The sequence below is a fragment of the Candoia aspera genome, chromosome 1 (genome assembly GCF_035149785.1).
Source record: "Candoia aspera isolate rCanAsp1 chromosome 1, rCanAsp1.hap2, whole genome shotgun sequence".
NCBI lineage: Eukaryota > Metazoa > Chordata > Lepidosauria > Squamata > Boidae > Candoia > Candoia aspera.
This window is the reverse complement of record NC_086153.1, coordinates 76,887,347-76,901,278: the sequence shown is the minus strand read 5'-3', so window position 1 is coordinate 76,901,278 and position 13,932 is coordinate 76,887,347. Positions and strand designations below refer to the sequence as shown.

The 13,932-nt window shown below is 38.5% G+C and overlaps 1 protein-coding gene across 1 annotated transcript in view; it reads left to right on the top strand.

Annotated features, from left to right (window-relative positions):
- KIF25 (kinesin family member 25) overlaps positions 1 to 13,932 on the top strand; it is a 44,340-nt gene that overhangs the window by 13,323 nt on the left and 17,085 nt on the right. The window contains exons 7-10 of the mRNA XM_063307517.1: positions 267 to 309; positions 6,279 to 6,346; positions 10,267 to 10,341; positions 12,457 to 12,606. Of these exons, the coding sequence (XP_063163587.1) occupies positions 267 to 309; positions 6,279 to 6,346; positions 10,267 to 10,341; positions 12,457 to 12,606 (336 nt within the window). The remainder of the gene's footprint in view (positions 1 to 266; positions 310 to 6,278; positions 6,347 to 10,266; positions 10,342 to 12,456; positions 12,607 to 13,932) is intronic.

Sequence of the window (13,932 nt, the reverse complement as noted above, 5' to 3'; positions counted from 1 at the left end):
CATGTGCTTTTTATTGGCAAGTAGAGGAAATAAGGGCTTAGAATATTTGACAAAAAAAAGTTATCTCTTTCAAGCTAGAAGGTCATCATAGGAATTGCAGGAAGAAGCAAAGGATGGACATGTTGCCCTGTAAAATAGGTGCCGTGAAAAATGATGGAACTGAGGGTGCTTGACTTCTTTGTGGCACTCATATAATTGATCTTGATCTTTAATATTTTTGGTGTTGGTTTTCTAATTTAAAAATAAATATATTTTCTCTTTAAAAGGCAGATAAGCATTTCAGAAAATGTGATCTGTGCAACAGATGATGTGAGTATTCTCAACTCCTCTTACATTCTCAATCCTCCCATAGCTAAGCAAAAATGATTAAAGCTCAGATGCAGCACTTGGGCCACTAAATCACTTCCCTGAATCCTGTCCATAACAGATAATCTCTTGATCAAAACATCTCTTCAGTCTTCCTATTAAACAACTTCCCTTTGCTTCTCTGAAGATGTACCATGGCCAACGTGTTGCCTCAAGAGTGAAACATGGCTGCTTACACAACCTTGCTTTTAAGCGCATCAAAGCAACCTGGTTTAAATCCCAGAGGATTTGGGGGGACTGAACTGCAAATCCAGATGGCATTCCAATATTAATTAATCCTGTTACCATGAAAGAACATTTGAAAGGCTTGATGTGGTATGCTAAGGAGGTACTTTTAGTTCAGATTTTACTGTTTGGGGGTTTTCCAGACATGCTCTAGCTCATCTATTTCATGTAGACATGTAGCCAGCTTTTTCTTGTGTGAGAGCATTGAAAAGGCAGCAGGAAGATGCCCTTTATGACTAGCAGATTTATGTACATCTATTGAGTGTGACCATTAGTGTATCAATTATTCTATCTCAGTGTTTCTCAACCATGGCAACTTTAAGATATGTGGACTTCAACTCTCAGAATTCTGCGAGTTGAAGTCTGGGGAATTCTGGAAGTTGAAGTCCACATACCCTAAAGTTGCCACGGTTGAGAAATACTGTTTTAAGTTAGTTAGTTAGTTAGTTAGTTAGTTAGTTAGTTAGTTAGTTATTTTCTATCCCGCCTTTATTATTTTTGTAAACAACACAAAAATATCAAATACTCCTTCCTTCTCCTGTTTTCCCCACAACTGCAACCCTGTGAGGTGAGTTGGGCTGAGAGAGAGTGACTGGCCCAAGGTCACCCAGCTGGCTTTCATGCCTAAGGCAGGACTAGAACTCACGGTCTCCTGGTTTCTAGCCTGTTGCCTTAACCACTAGACCAAACTGGTGATTGCAATTCTTCTGGAATTACTTTAGTCTCATTAGTTGCTTCTTTATTCTTTTTTAATTGGAGATGCTGGGGATGGAAACAGGAACCTTCTGTAAACAAAGCATGCACTCTGGTAGTGCATTAGGTTCTCTCATGTGTATCCTCATACATGTCCAGTGGAACAATTATGGAATGTGCTTGGGCCTATTCTCCTTTGCCTGTTTGACCAAAAAGCCAAAGGGGAAGAATAACAGTTTGCATTTACCTCTGTCACTAATTCAGGGATGTACAAAGGAGGAATTTGCATGTCTTTCCCTCAAAAGAAGTGATACATGCAGATTCAGAAACAGTCTGCGCATCTTGCGAGAAGCAGGAAAGATGCACAACTCACTGGTGCTTTCCCTCACACCCCTTGAAATATTTATTTATATATTTAAAATATTGTAATGCTACCCTTCATTTTAAAAAGTCTCCAAAATCATGCATAGATCTGAAACAACCCAAAGTTCAGAAACATGATTCAGGAACACAACACAGTCATTCTATTGCAGTCTTTGAAGTGATTTGTCCCACTTACCATTTAATAGAAATGGCCAAAAGGTCACTTTAGATGATTGCACATAATCAGTCAGTCAATCCATATTATGGGGTATATGGATAATTTTAGTTCCTATGGTGAGCTACAGATTTGCCCAGCCAGCATGCAGAGGTCAAGTGAACATCCATTCTCAGGTTGGTTAATAAGACTTGCAACAACATTTTGTCCAGTATTCGTTCCTTGTATTCAGGGTTTCGAACAAGACCACCCTTAGCTTATTCAGGTCCCTTCCTCTCACTTCTGGTTGTTTCTGTCTTCTCTGTTTCCAACTGACATTCAGAATTCCATTTATGGATCATGCTCAGTTCTCCTTAGGCTTTGGAGGTCAGTTGCCAACTCAAGTTTGTTGTTGTTAATAAGATTTTTTTTTTTACTGAGGTTCCCCCACATGGGCTGATACTGTTTCATTATCAGTGGCCCAGGTTTGGCTCCAAACTGGTTTGCACCCACTTCCTAATTTGGCCCAAGGTTAGAAGAGAATTGTCTGTGGGCCATTCTTCCTATTTTTGATCATTCTGCATGAAAGGAAGATTCTGAGATGTGGTCTGTATTGCTCACAGAGCTGAACCCCTCTGAATCAGCTGCTGAAAAAAACCAAGTGGGAGCCTTTATCAAATACATTTAGATGAATGTGTCTGCCCAACATTTCCTTAAAAACTTGGAAGAAGGAGATTCTCCAAGAAGGGTCAGAAACTAGCAATACCAAGCCAAATCTGGTATTTTAGATGTTGCTTTATATCTGAATCAGAGTGTAAATCATTTTAATCTTGATTGAAAAAACCATTATTTCTGAGAAGCACTGAAGGGTTTCAGCTTCAAAAAGTGAGAGCTTCCACAAAACCCTCCTTTGCCAACTGATATTGCCTCCACTCAAATATCACTGAACTATACAGTTTCAATGGGGATTAATTTGCTGTGAAAACAGGCCGGGTTTATTTCAACAGTAAATTGGCCAGCAATTCTGCTTTCAGTCACTCCAAAGCTACACACAGAAACTGATTTGAAACAATACAGTTGGCCAAAATTACTTTGGATTTGGAGAGGCCAAAGACTTTTGAAAGTCTGCAGTAAATAAAATTAAAAGTTATTTCCAAGGGTTTATTTGCTAGAAGAGCAAGGGATTTCCTCTCTTCTAGGGTCCTGTGTATTTTGGCTTGATAACCAAGACTTCAGTTCCAGAGATTTAAAATATGGTTTAGGTTTTTATTGAAAAGTAAAGCACAGGGCTTCATTGGAGCTCATTCATCCTTGTAAACCTTAGAAATCTTATTTTCCTATGGATGATCTTGGCTACTGCACTCAAAGGAACAAGAGAGAGCTATTGCCATGGCAATGTCTTACCTTACTAATTCGAAATGAAATATTGATTTGATCAATTTAAAAGAGCAGAGGCTTGGTTTTCCTTTCCATTCCTTTCTCTTGTTTTCATTTGCTTTGCAACACTGCTTCCTGCTTTGTTCGCAAGAGCTAAAATAAGTAATTTAATCAGCAGCGTTTCCTGAGTATTAAAGCATGCAGTGTTACTGTGTAGATTCACTGTAACAGAACTTGATCAGCCCAGTCCAGCTTCACAAAGAGGAAACTCTTAGCAATATACTTGCTTGACACAGAATATGGAAATGTATGTGGGTGTGCTTTCTTATGATAGAGTATTCTACTCCTGCCTCTGGAATAGCATTCTCTCCCCCACAACACACACATACACCCAGGTCTGTTTGGCCCTGATCTTGCTGTCATTCAGGAAAGCATTAAAAAATTGACTTTTTGAGCAGCCCCTGGGCCCTGGCACTTTGGCTGCTGGAATTTTCTTTTGCTGCTATTGCTGTATTCGGTTCTTTAGTTTGTTGGTTTTAATGATGTTTTTAATCCATTGTGCACCGCCTTGAATCATTTTTGAATGTGGCCATATAAATTGACTCTGTAAGTCCCTCTGTGTTCAGTGAGGTTTAGTTCTATTAAGTATATAGGGACGCGGTGGCGCTGCGGGTTAAACCGCTGAGCTGTCGATCGGAAGGTCGGCGGTTCGAAACCGCGCGGCGGGGTGAGCTCCCATTGTTAATCCCAGCTCCTGCTCACCTAGCAGTTTGAAAACATGCAAATGTGAGTAGATCAATAGGTACCGCTTCGGCGGGAAGGTAACGGTGTTCCGTGTCGTCATGCTGGCCACATGACCCGGAAGTGTCCTATGGACAACACCAGCTCTAAGGCTTAGAAACGGAGATGAGCACCGCCCCCTAGAGTCGGACACGACTGGACTTTACGTCAAGGGGAACCTTTACCTTTACCTAAGTATATTTACAATTGCAACCTTGCGATGAATCTTTATACAGAAAAATTGATGCCTACTCCTTAGATCAGTGTTTCTTAAAGTATGGTCCTAGGACCCTGGGGGTCCCCCAAGACCCTCTCAGAGATCCTTGAAATCAAAATTATTTGCCAGCCTATGTTGAAAAAGAATACAATATTAAAGTCTCATCAAACACTTGTGAGTAGCAGCAACAGCAGCTAATGTGTCAATTTTAATTTTTAATAGAGTAAATATTAATAAATATAACCCATACACTACAAATAAAAACTGTGTTGGGGTCCTCCATAATAAGTGGGAAGGGGTCCTGAGAGAAAAAACTTTAAGAAACACTGCCTTAGATTGATGGAATCCAGTTCTTTTTTTCTAGACAGCAGAGTTCCATCCACCCCATGCTTCACACCAAATATTCTCTAAATGTCCTCCACAGAGTCTGAGGAAAATGCTTTGGAGCAGATATTGAGGTCTGGAGGAAAAAAAGGGTGGAAAAATCCTTTCACATGATACTGGATTCTATCTGGGGGTTACAAGTAATCCTCGCTTACCAACTGCCTCACTTATTGACCATTTGAAGTTACAAGCTTTGCAACCAATCCTCACATTTATGACTGTTGCAGCGTCACATGATTGCCTTTTGTGTGCTTCCCAGCCAGCTTACAACAAGCAGAGTTAATGGAAAACATGGAAGTAAAATTGCAAGTTGCGGTCATATAATATCTCGCTTAATCACCGTGATGCTTAGTGATGGAGTTGCCAGTCCCAATGGTGGTCACTAAGTGAGGACTACCTCTATTCCCAGAGTTTATATAGCAGGAATGAGCAACATGTCTTCCAGTTGTCTTTGGATTGCAGTTTCTATCATTCCTCACCATTGGCCATACTGGTTAGGGGTGATGAGAACTGATGTTCAAAGTATCAGGAAACCTTGGCTAGATTGGCTGGCTACTTGTCCAAACAAACCTATCACAGTCCACAATGCTACACTGTACCTCCTGTTTCTCAAATTCTGTTCAGGTAGTCCTCATTTAGTGACTACAATTAGGACCAGCAATTTGCTCATTAAGCAAAGTGGTTGCTAAGTGAAACTGTGACTGTGCTTATGATCCTACTTCAGCTTTCCTTTGCTTTACAGACCTGCAAAGGTTGTAAATGTGAGGATTGGTCACAAAGTTACTTTTTTATCACTGTCATAACTGCAAATGGTCACTAAATGAGGACTACTTATATTAGAATTTATAATATTGACATTATAAATATATATTAATCTATATTCATATATGAATCTTTACATTAATATTGAATAAATTATAATAATTGTGTGCCAGTGGTGTCAGTTCCTAGACTGGGAGGCTCTGCTCCTGGTCGTTCATACCTTGGTCACCTCCCAAATGGACTACTGCGATGCACTTTACATGGGCCTGCCCTTGTGAGATGGGTGGCCATATAAATTGAATTAATAAATAAAGACAGTAATATTTTAATTATTTATATCTTGCCATTCAAGATGAGAATCTTTCCCATCTTTTGGTTTGGCTCATTTCCAAACTGGCCATGTTTTTTCAGGTTGTTCCCTGTTATTAATATTTAAAAAAAAAACCTTGGAAATGCCTTCAATATGCTAGCTTTGGGGACCTAACCAAATGAACTCCTCTTTCTGATCTCCCTCAAAGTTGAGAGACTTGCCTGGTCTCCAGTAGCTGAGAGCAGAATAAGGAGGTGAGCTGCAGCTGGCATGGAGGTCATCTTCTCTGGCCCCAGTCATAGCCTTCTACAAAGTACAGATACATTGTAGAGTCTTCCCTCTAACTGAAGAGTATAATTGCAGTAGAAATACAGAGAAGGATGAGGACCAACCTCACACAACTGTGTGCGGCAGCTCAAAGTGCAGCACCCAGTATCACCTCCCCATTTCTCCCAGATGTGGCCCTGCCCAGATGTGGCCCTGCCAGTCCATGTTTCAAAAACAGGAAATGGCTATGTGGCTTCTGCCATTTGGAAGTTCTTAAAATTCTGACTTTGTGGCAAACCTTTAAACGTACTTTATTTTTTCGTTTAGACTTTAATGATACACGTTCTAATTGTTTCCACCCTTTCTTTCTTTCTGGCTAGGAAACCATCTTAGTAAAATGCAGCCGTCCTGGTCATGCTTTGATAAACAAGACATACCAGTTTGAAAGGTGGGTGGTCTCAAGAGCAATTGTGGTGTGTGTTGTTGTTGTTGTTTTTAAAGAAAATAGGATTTGCAGTGGGACCTGATAACAAGCCTTTTACTATCCCAAGACTTCTTTGGGGACTTCTTTAATCATCCAGGCTTAAAATTTGGAACAAATAAGAATGCCAAGCTTTCTCTAAAAGGAAAAAATGTATGGCTTTATTCCCATTTCTTTGAATGTTGTAGAATGTAGGGTTAGTTTTCAAATACATAATTGTGTTACCTCCAGAATTAAGCTGCTGTTCAAGTGACATCCCCCCTCACAAACAATCTGCAGTAGGTGAGCTCTTCCCATATACAGTAATATGTTCATGTGATGAATGCTATGACTAATGCAACCAAACAGAGAACAGTATTCACATGAACAGATTTCTAGAGCCACATGGAAAGCAAAAAAGTAGACGGATTTCAACCAGAGATGATGTTTTTTCCTCCCTTATCAACTTCCCTGACCAAAAGTTCTTGAAACTCTAAGCTTGTAGCAATTTTGTACAATTTCAGTTGGCCTGGGAAAAATACGATGTTTAGAAATTTAGATTCATTTAACATGTATTTTTGGTCATGGACATCACAGTTACTATTGCTTTTTCCCAAATTTTCACCTTTCTTAAATCAATAAATCATTTATGGCCTAATAAAATCTATTGCTTTACCTGTTCCACATCACCTGTTCTGCGGGGAATCAATAGAAAGAGTTTCCATACCCCAAACAGTATGCAAATTAGCAGAGCACACACTTGGGTTTCGCATAGAACCTAACTAGTATTCAGAATCCAACGTCATAATAAAGGAAGTAACAATCTTTCTAAATTCTAATATAAAAATCTATAGCTATATAATGCTAAGATATGGGTCAGTGTATCTTTTTGTACATGCACAGATCCTCCCCACCCCCAAAAGGTTTAAAACAATAAGGTTCCCTCAAGAATGCATCTAATTTGTTAGTGTCCTGCAAGCTTATTCTTATCCTGTAAATGGCACAGCAGTAAGGCTTTCATGAACTTTACAAGTGTATTTTTTTAGCATTATTAAGGGAAGTAGTAATCATCAAAATACTCGATTCCATTTCAGAAAAAAGTATCTTTAGCTATTTAGTATTTGACACATGTTAGATACATGACAATCTTCTTTTTAAAATGATGCTTTTAAATTTAAGGAATGAAATTACTGTAGTATTAAAAGGCATGTGGCAGGAACACGGAAGTGAGGAAAAAGCTGGTAAGTTTTTTTTTCCTAACAGTTCCCCAGGATGCCTATGTTTTCATTAATCTTTTTGTTTCAGTAAAGCAGATTTTGAATGCTTATGAGCACAAAGTTCAGTTAGTAGGTTTGTTCCATGCAAATATCTTCTACTAGTTTATGCTGGACCTTCAGATATTTCACAGGATTAAAGTATAAGAGTTTTGTAAAGGAAAATTCACACTGTTAAATAGTGCACGGACAGATTTCTTCTGCTATTAGGAGTTTTGGGGTGTTTTCTAAAATTATGTATTGTTCTTTTTCACCCCAAATTCCAAATATTTGTACAATAATGTAATAGCAAGGTGTAAGATTTTTTTTAAAAAAATAAATATGAAATAACCCTATGGCAGGTATTAGCATAGATGGCAACAGTGGAAGTTAAAGGAATGGTTTAGCCAGCCTGAACTGGGGAAGGGTGAGTAAGTATCTTACATTGTTTCCTACTCTGAAGAGTTACCCTATTTATCCCTACCCACTGATGCTGCTGTTGAATGACATGCTGGTCCATACCCGAATTCCGTCACCTGTGATCTAATAAGGTGCTATTTTTGTTCGAATTAAAAGCTGGAAAGGGTCACTGGCTTTCACATATTTCTGCCTTAGTATTCAGTGCAGTATCAGTGCTGGTTGGAAGGTGAATCAGAGGGAACCATTTCAATAAATGAAATTAATCCAGTTATGGGTTACACATCAACGAATGCAGGGTTGCATGAAGTGAAGCCTCTGAGCCACATTTGATCCAGTGAGACTGGGAGTGGCCAAACTTTCTGAACCTTTTTCTTTCCATTTTGGAAGATTTTAAGAGGAAAAATGAATGCTTTAGAACTCACATCAGATTAAGACCCTCATTACACTCATTAGCATTACAGAGAGTTATGACACCAATTTTCCCCTTTTTCCCCTGAGTTGTAGTACTTTAAGAAGAAACTGGGTATCCCCCATTTTTATCGTTTGAATTTCATCATGCATGAATTAATGAAGTTTTAAATATGGCAGAGTTAATGAAATGATATAACCTCAGACTTGAATAAACATAATGTCATGAGTAAGGATGGCGAGCAGGGGGCTCCCATCCAGACTGTCAAGCGCATGCGTAGCACTGATGAATTGTTCAGCCATTCAAAGAGACACAGATCGGGACCGCCTTAACCCTTGGGGGTTATATGTCTGGGTTTTCCCACGCTTCTTCAGTTTGTTAGAATTCCTGTTAAGTACTAGCAATAAATATTAGAGACCAGTTCCATGTCTCAGTGTGTTTCCTGGTTGTTAGGACACATAATAGTAATTTTAAAAAGGAAAAGGGAGGGCTAGCCAAATGAGTTATAAAGGGAACTCTTCAATTGCTCAAAAGTCTTTTTCCTTGCCCTCAGTTTAAAATGTTTGCCCCTTAAACTGCCCTCCTGGTGACACCCAAGGATCTTTGGTTACTGCTGCTCTGTTGACTTCTATCTTTCACTTACTCTTTTATTGGTTAAAACAAAAACACTGAAAAAGCTTATTTGGAGGTTGTGGGGGGGACTTTGCCATTACGAAAACCTACATAAAAATAATGAAATAAAAACTTAAGACAAATAAAAACACTAAAAAGTATTGTTAAATTGAATTGATTTTTTTTTAAAAGGGCTTAACTCATTTTGGGGGGTGACCCTCAATATACCATGCAAACCTTGAGGTAATAGAAATGATTTTCCTTGCCCTAAAGGAACAGCTTTGCAGTCTGAGTAATGCTTATTGATCCAGTAATGTCTTCAGAGGTTAAAATGACCTCCTTGCTCAAAACAGCTTCAGCTGTATACCAGCTTAAGTCTTACTTTGATGGAGAAAGCTTGGTCAACATTATCTAGCTCTGGTAACTACTCTTGCAATGTGTTATGCCAGAGTTGCCATAAAAATCATGCAGTTAGTTCGAGTTATTGGGACTGGGGCTTTGTTCATATTGTCCCCATTATCAGTTGCATTGGCCTCTACTTGTATTCTTGGGCTCAGTCAAAAATACTTGTTTTAATTTGCGATGTCCTAAGGTGCTCAAGGCCATTTACCTGTTGGACCATCTCTGAATCTACCTATTTTTTAACATCTTTAGGGGCATTGTCACAGATGTCCTCACCTAAGGCCACAGTTATAACTTCTGTTACGTGTCTCCGTGTTGTTAATATTCTCTTTTTCTTCTTTCTCTTTTTTCACTATTAGAGCTAACTTGACATTTTGTATTAATTATTTATTTTTCTTTTTTATGCTTCAACCCTTTCAGTCTTGAAAGAAAGCTACATGAAGCTCAAAGACTCTTTTCTCTTCCTTTCTTTTGGCATTTCCACCAACATTTTGCTCAATAAAACATAGACTGTGTCTCTAGAAATAGGTTGTAGCTGACAAGGGCCTACGGCCTTGGCAGTCCTCAGAACATTTTAAATGACTAACATCTGACTGTTGGAATATAATTGTGGCTCTACTGTCCTTCTACTTTAATTTCCTGATGTCTGACATAGCTTTGGAGTGGGCGTAATTCCTCCTTACTCAGGAGCTTCTGAAGAAAATCGGCATTGTTAAACTAACATAAAGATTGCACTGAGTAATTTTACTCTTGTTCTTACTCTTCGCTCACTGTGATCATTTATTGACTGAATCTTGTTTTATTTTTTTCAGAGTTTATAGCACTTCTGATTCACAAGTGACAGTATTTGAAGATGTTTCTCCTTTGCTAACCTCTTTGTTGGATGGGTAAGTAAAATTGAGAGCAAAAAACAAGTTCAGAACTATTTCAAAGAAAGAAGAAGAAGAGAGAGAGAGAAAAGCTATAGACAAGATAACTTGTCTGCCACAGAAATATGCCAACAATCTTTTCTCCCAGACTGTAGAACAGCTAATTAAGGTTGCTGTGAATTAAATACCCCAGGAGGAATCAGTACCATAGTAATTCTAGTGAACCTCTAGTGAGCATCAAAATATCAAGGTTGCTGTTTTCTTTTACCTTTTAAGAGTCACTAGATCATAGAGGAAGGAGATAAGGCATTCACTTTCCTTCCCCAAATATTGATTGACTATACAAATAACCACATTTTCTACTAATTGCAATTAATACACTGATTGGAGAAGCTTTGTCCTCAACTGCAACCAGCTTCTGTTTCAAAATATCTACTACGAAATGTGTTTTTTTCCCACAGTCCTTCAGGAAATGTTCTGTTACTTGAAGCAAAAGTATTTCATGTCTTTTCAGGGCACACCATCAAAATTAAGGCAGACTGTGGGTCTGGGGAAGATGAGTTCCCTCTGCCCTTCCTGGTTTTGAACAACCTTCTTTCTGTAAAATATGGGACAAATTACATATTTTGAACTTATGTGCTTCTTCTGTTCATACTGTGATCTCTGAAGTAAACTGCTACATTTCCTTATACAAATATTGTTGATTTTTTAAGTGTTGAATCTCAAATAGGTATGATCGATGTCTTTTACAAGTCAATCTCCTGCAATTCACCCATTTGAAATCTGTTTGCATTGGATGGGATTGCTCATTCCATATTTTGGATTAAAGGTTGCATTCTACTTCAAGCACCACCTAACAAAAATAAGTAACTGGTCCAAATAGAACAAGTAGACATCTTCTAACTGAATATGTATGGACTTCACTTACTCACATCTAAGAAATACTGCACTGAGGTCATACAAGATCCTATACTATAGCTTGTCCCTTTTCTTCCTCTAATTCTTATCCTGATGCCTTTTTATATAAATAGCCATATTTTTCCTTTACCATCTGGTCTGCACTATACCCTGTTTTACCTATCCATTCATCATAATACTCCTGAGGGTAATATTACTCTAAGGATAGATCTGCTTGGAAAGGCATGGTAACATGTTAGAGAATTTACTGCCCCAGTAAAGCATGAATTAATGTGTTTTATAACTATGAAACCCTTACCAGTAGGTATCTGACTTTATAATAAAGCTTGTCCGTCTGGTGGGAGAGTAAGGTCCTGAAGCACTAGTTCTTATCTGGGGAATATTGGGTTCCTGAGAATACTGTTTCTCTTTATGCTACCTGGAGCTTGCAGGGCAAGTCAGTGGTGTTAAAGCAAGACAAGTACATTCAGATTTGAGTAGAAAAAGCTGCTAAGCCAGGCACTGCATTCAGATTGAAGTATGTGCTCTCTGCTACAGAGTGTAGCAGGACACAGGATCTTGAATCACCATGAGTGAGTCCTGCTGGCATTAGTTCTTTCTTATTAAGTCAAAGAATGGGGTCTCAGTGATACTCTAAAGCAGAGTCTGGAGTCCTTTTGGGGCTGGAGCTGCATTGTCATTTTATAAAAAATGTCCACCAAGAAACGTAAAAGAGGTGGCCATTGTCACCAGAGTAGGCAGGGTTTAGCTTGTTAGGCTTTGGAGTGAGAGATTAATGGATGAAAAGAATATACCCATCATGCTTCTTATTTTAGTGCACACACACAAAATCCTATTTGTTGAAAACTGGAAGTATTGCAGGAAACTTGCTAATGGAACCCAGCCTCTTGCCTATGTTCCAGCTGCTGGAACAAGAAGATGATGGGCTCCGAGGAAGAAGTGAGAAAGCACCATCCTAAAGCAGTAATTTGATCTTTTCTTTTCTATAGCATTCCTTATTTCCTGCTAGGAAGTAAGGAAGTTCTTTGCCCATTCGTGTAAATGTCCAGCTGGGGATAAGTAAAAGAAACGTGAAGGTGAGAGGCCGGGTGTTTTTACAGTGCTTATTCCAGTATTGGAATGAGGGACTTAATCTATTCAAAATAGTAAATTTCCTTCCAAGATCTGGTTTTGATCACTTAGGCTTTAAGAATCACCTCCTTTTCTACTTTTCAGGTACAATGTGTGTATTATGGCTTATGGGCAGACCGGTAGCGGGAAAACATACACAATGTTGGGCCCACAGCTTGAAAACAGTTTCCATTTCTCTGTGGATGATGAGGCAGAATTAGGAATCATTCCTAGAGCCAGCAAAGAAGTATTCAGGTATTGATGATACTGAATGATTGTATGTATGCATTTCAGCTGTTGTTGTTGTTTTAAAGAATTATCGGCTTATTATCATAAGATTCACAAGTCAAGGTGCTGCAGCTGCAATCGAGACAAGAAGCAGAAAAAAGCCAGTGGTACACTCTTGAAAGCTTAGTAAATTCAATGTCTCAAAAGGATACTGTAATAGATTTTTTTTTACAATTGGTCTAAGAGCAGAAAGCTTCCAGAGTTGTTCAGCAGTTTGTTACAGAGCATAATGGCCTTTATGAGGAAGTCTGCTGTGACGTAATCATCAGCCTGATGACAGATGGACATCATTTACTGTACTGGACAGTAAATTTTTCTCAATAAATCATGAAAAGAACAAATCATCTAAGTGGAGCTTGAATAGTTCCTGTGGCCTATAATTTAAATAATTGTGGACACCCATTCAGAAAATACGAATGTGGGCATTTAACACTTTATCAATACGCTTAGATTTTTAAAAAATCAGCTGACAGCAAATGGTTGCAGTTTCAGTATAGAATTATCTACAATTTCCATTCATAGTGTTTCTGTACAAGTCTGTCTCTGTTTCAGTGATTGATGCTTTTTCTCCATTGTTCTTTGTGATTTTCAATCAGTGCTTTGTATATTTACTGTACAAATAGGCTTCCTCTTTTTACAATTATAAGATTGTTCTTTGAAATTTGGGGGTAGTCTTCTTTTAATGAAGGATAATGGCAGATGTGCACAAGCAGCTGTGTGCCCCACTTCTGAATCAGACACTGTATGTTATACGACATAGCCTTGAGCATTGTGAATCACTGGGAGATAAAATGGAAACTAGTATCTGTCAGGGAAACTAGTGAACTTGTACACAAATAGGATGGAAATATGTTGTAACAGGATGATGGGCTGGATCTAGAGACATGCCAGTGGAACAAACGCTGCTGGCTGTGCTTACTGCAAGTTGTCCCACTGAAGAGTTAGAAATAATTCAAGTGCATGTCTTGAAACTGTGCAGTCCTTTATTAAGCAAGCTGCTGCAGCATGTATCTGGAGAGTTTGTACATAAACTCTCAGACCTTATATAGACACATACTGTTTATTTATTTATTCGTATTCCATATATAGATTTCAATTCTATTTTCATGAAATGAAGATTGTATGCTAGACTTTGAATTATTGTTGCATCTATTTGGATCAAAAATGGATCTTCTGTGTACAATACCTATAGAGCTTTCCTTGTCTTCCTTTGTTTCTCTGTCTATAGCACTTTTGTTACCTTCCAGCAAGTTACTATAGCAGACTAGTACACCATTTAGAAATTATCGAACT